Raw genomic sequence first — 4659 nt, forward strand, 5'->3', positions numbered from 1 at the left:
ACACAACCAAAGAGTCCGGAAGGAGCAACGAGTTGTCTGTTGCCACAAACAGTCCAGTCGCCTTCTGCGTCTGTCATTGTCTTTCGTTTGTTTTTTAAATACACAGCAAGTGTCACTCTCTCTCTCTCTTTCTCTCTCTGTCTGTCACAAACACAGACACACACACAGTCAGACAGACACTGTGAGGTCTGCAGTGCAAAATTTGAATTTCAGTGCTTGGTGATTTCTCTCTCTCTGTCACACACACACACTTAACTTATGATTATTTAATTACTAGTGTACATATATTTATATTTATAGTAAATATATATTTAGTCATCTTTTCCCTTTTACCATGTCTCTCTAATATTTTGCTCCTTACTATTTTTATTTTTTCTTATTATTTTATTTTCTTATATTTTCTCCTACTGTATCATGCTGCTGAGTGACTGCTGCTCGTCAAACACATTTCATTGCAATGTTGACCCTGTGCTAACTTGCATATGACAAATAAAACTGAAAACATGTAAGCTAATGGTCCCAACGTGCTTAAAATACATTTTTAAATTATCTGTGTAATTTCTGTTCATATTTAAATTAAGAGGGGGTGGCAGTAAAAACTCTGTAACAGAAATGTCATCAAGTACACTTTCAAACGATTGTGCTGTACGGACTCGCGTACTTGACTACTGAGAAATGACTTTCACGTCAGACTTCTCTGCGCATTGCATTTACTGCTAAGCGGCTCTTATTTATCCAAAGTGCGACACCTGAGCGCAGACCCGGGCTGTTAAACAAATATGAGCAAATGCAGATGTCAGACAGACTGTCCAAATTCTCCCAAAAAATCTGCAGGCACCTGTTTAAAATTGGCTTAGAATAGAAAATTCTAAGTCTATTATTGAGATATTCTTATTTTCTGTTAGTAGTTAATCTTTGCAAATGACAATAGATAATGCCTAGATATCTCACCTCATCTTTCATCTGTGTATTACATATTAACTGCAGGAGACACTCATGTAGAGCTAGTATCTCACATTTATTATTATTATTGTTATTATTCATCTGTAAACGTGATGTGTTTCATAATTGCCTTGGCTATGTTAATCCTCATGCTCTTCAGGAGGCGTCAAGATGCGGGGAACACAAATGAGAAATTAAAATGGAGCCACAGTGGAAGCAAAACCAGACACCTGAACATGGAAACACAAGATTTTCACAGTAAAACACGAAACAGTGAACGTAAATAATACAATATGAAGCAGAGTGAAATTTGGAAACATGACACTTTATTTCAATACGTAAATTAAAACAAAACAAAAAACCCTCAAACCACATTTAAATTACAGGCAAGACAATGTAAAAACAGCTGTGTTTTTTAAGAATAAAATCACTGCATAAAAAAGCCCATGCAAAGAGAAGAGGAAAAGAACAGATAAAATGAAAGTCAGCTGTCCAGCCACTCCAAGTCTTCCCCTTCACCACCATAAGATTTCCGAGTCACTCCGTAATCCCATAACACCTCCTCACCAACTGCGATGTCCTTCAGGGCAATGAAAAGTATTGTCTCCTGAGGTCCTGCAGGGAAGTTCATTGTAAACTTCTGAGGCTTGATGTTTGGATTTTTTCGGGAATGGTTCATTCGCCTCCCATAGGTGTCAATGTCGGGATGACAGGCACAGGGGAATGCAGTGGCATCGATGCACATCCCTCGGTCACACTCGTCCCTGAAGAAGAACAGATACCCCGACTGGGGCCTCCGTTTCCCTTCTGCTTCAGTGATGTACGTCCCGTGGTAATCACACACTATATCCCCTTTGTGGAAAGGCATAAGTGCGATCACACCTGTAAGTTGAAAGAGACCATCGGTCATGACAGGGCTCTTAGAAACGTTCACTTGCAATTTGTCTAAATGTTGTGTGCATTTTACCTTTGCCCTTCCGTTCCCCGAAGTCTTGCAAAGCCAGGCCCTTCCACTTCTGCTCTGCAATCGAAGACATGAGGGACTGGTTGTCTTGTATACTGGGCTGCGGAACCACCCAGGCCTGCAAGATGGCATTGACAGTGGGCTTGTTGGTGTGCCATTTCTCCTTGTCCAAAGCCATCTGCACACGTGCCGGCTGAGGTGGGTTTCCTCTTCTGCCAACTGACTGACCTAAATGAAGTGGTCACAAAGCGACGTACAAGAAATAATGCAAGTGATTATTGCGGCTTAAAAATGAAAAATCAACCATATGCATTTTAGTCAATCACATATTTGTACCTTAATATATTCCTTATATTTATAATTGAGCTACCTGTGTATATTTGGGTGTACAACATTGAGTGGGTTGTACTTACATGTATTGTATTATTTAATTAGTTCAGACTGTTACTGCTATTGTCTCTACACAAGTGTATCCCACATAATTTTCTTAGAGATTATTAAAGTATTTTCATTCTGAAATACATACAAAACAAAAAAAAGCAATGCAACAGAAGAGGCTCCATTAACATGACATGCCCAGGCCTTACCGAGAATGTACCCAACTCTTTTCTTCAGCTGAATATCCCTCCATTTCTTGTAGTGGTGTCTGTGCTGTGGAAAGCCAGCCTGTACACACTGCCGTTTGGATGGTGGCTCTCCATTCAGGGTGACCGGGAAGGCCTGGAGGAAGGCATCCCATTCTTGGAGTGGCAGATGCGTAGATGATGTGCTACAAGAAAGGTGTAGAGGAGGGGATGCATCAAATCCATCAAAAGTTTTTAAATGTGGAAACGTGTAACACAGGTTGACTTGTGGTAGTGTGTGATTTTTTTTTTTAAAAAAGTGTACCTGGCCGGTCCTGGTGTTGGTAGTCCTCCTACTGAGCTTGATGCTGACTCAGCCATAGCATCCCCAGGTTCAGTGCTCAGGTATCTGTGGTTTTTAATGGATGCAAATTAATTAGAGAGCCAAGAGAGATGAAAAAGCCAAAATACAAGGGGCGAACACCTCTGACATACAGCAACATATGTGGCTGACTGTTATGAGTACAGGGTTAGGGTTTCTCTGTCAGATCAAAGAAACAAATCTTTCTTAATATGCTATTGATCCAGTTATGTCAAGCACTCACCTCGCTCTCAGGCGTTTTACATCTAATGATGGGTTGGACAGTGGGACCCCACATTCTCCCAGGAAGAACTTGCCCCTGTCATCGCTTCCAGCAATTTGATTTTCCAAGGCCACTGGACGGATGTTCCTAAAATAGCAGTCCAACAACTCCAGAGAAAAAAAGGAATCAATGTTAAATATCTCATAAAATCAATTCACAAGTTACCTATAGAGCAAGAAGAGAGTCGCTGCTGAGAATGAATGACTTACTTGTTCTTCCTGGCTGGTTATCTTCAAGTTACCACTCAGCTCAACACCATCAGCTACTGCTTTCCGCGCCATCCAGTCCTCTACCTGTGTATGTAAAAAAAAGGTGTTGGAGCTTAAAGAAATACAGACTTACATCAGCTGTCATTTCACTTATCGTGCACTTTGGTTGTTGGTGGCGCACTTACACAAAGTTCTTGAACAGCATTTGCTGTCAGTCCATGTTGTAAAATCAGGATGGCCTCGCAGTACTGTCTGAAGGTAGTCATTGCATATGTGGGGATGCAATCACCGCCTGAAAGTCTTGCGTGGAAATATTCAATATCCTTCTTGGCCACAGCAAGAATTTCCTTCTTATCAGACCTATTGCAAATGTGACAGAGGTAAGACATTATTGAAAGTTTGTATGTGTCATCCAATATGTGGAAGTGGCAATAAGGTCATCATACCTCGCTGTTGGCACAACTGTCGAAAACGCTTGGGGACTGTTCGTGATGATAAATCCACGTGTTTGAAGGCGAGTGCAGAGTTTAATGCAAGATTCTTCATCCTTGCAGTACTCCTGGAGCTCTGAGAAGTTCCAGACTCTACCTTCATTAGAAAAGAGCTTCTGTGAAGCAATGGCTCTGGAAGCTTCTTCCTCACATTCCTGTGGTGTGCAGTCTTTCAGGCACACTCTGCTCAGGTGTGTGCGAATGGACTGTTGGGGCTTTTTACAAAGCAGGCAGTAGACAACGTTTCTCTCCATCTTGTTTGCACTGTAAATACAAAGAGTGAGAGGCAGAGAGTGAGAGAGTATGAGAAAACAAACAAAGAACAACAACAATACATCCACACACAAACTTTGCTTCCATCCCACCCCCCAAAAAAAAACTTAAAGAAAAAAAGTTTTAAAACAAGTTTTAAAGTTTAAAAATGAGGAAAATGGCACATGCAAGTTTTACATGTTCAACCCCTTAAAAGCCCAACAAACAGTACTTACATTAAAATTGAACCGTTGTCTTCTGTTGTCGTCTTTCTCTCTCTCAGTGTCCTGCAGAAACAGAGTGGCAATAGCATATCACTAGTTGGCTACATTTATGTCCTTGTAGCTGTATGGTACCCCACCCCCTTTTGCCCACTGAATGACAAAATGACAGGCCCACTTTTATCACCTACTGAACAACCCACTAAACGACCCACTGAACGACCCATTGACCCACCCACTGAACTGAATTTGTTGGCGAAAATGTTTCTCATGTTACTTTAAGACCTGTTAAAACCAACTAGTCCATTCTCCCGAGTGTTACTTTGTGTGTGTATATATATATATATATATATATATATATATACACACAGTG

General features: G+C 40.9%; 1 protein-coding gene across 1 annotated transcript; it reads right to left on the bottom strand.

Annotated features, from left to right (window-relative positions):
* Nucleotides 1–1043: 1043 nt before the first annotated feature.
* On the bottom strand, nucleotides 1044–4519 carry LOC102307555. The gene is made up of 9 exons (XM_005952989.3): nucleotides 4302–4519; nucleotides 3769–4077; nucleotides 3508–3682; nucleotides 3323–3406; nucleotides 3075–3220; nucleotides 2795–2878; nucleotides 2494–2675; nucleotides 1910–2134; nucleotides 1044–1824 (listed from the first exon to the last, which is right to left on the bottom strand). The coding sequence occupies exons 1-9, from the start codon at nucleotides 4376–4378 to the stop codon at nucleotides 1427–1429; spliced, it is 1680 nt and encodes a 559-aa protein (XP_005953051.2). The 5' UTR covers nucleotides 4379–4519; the 3' UTR covers nucleotides 1044–1426.
* Between the last annotated feature and the right edge of the window lie 140 nt (nucleotides 4520–4659).

The sequence above is a fragment of the Haplochromis burtoni genome, unplaced genomic scaffold (genome assembly GCF_018398535.1).
Source record: "Haplochromis burtoni strain Fernald_Lab_line unplaced genomic scaffold, NCSU_Asbu1 Contig_2395, whole genome shotgun sequence".
In the NCBI taxonomy this organism is placed as follows: Eukaryota; Metazoa; Chordata; class Actinopteri; order Cichliformes; family Cichlidae; genus Haplochromis; species Haplochromis burtoni.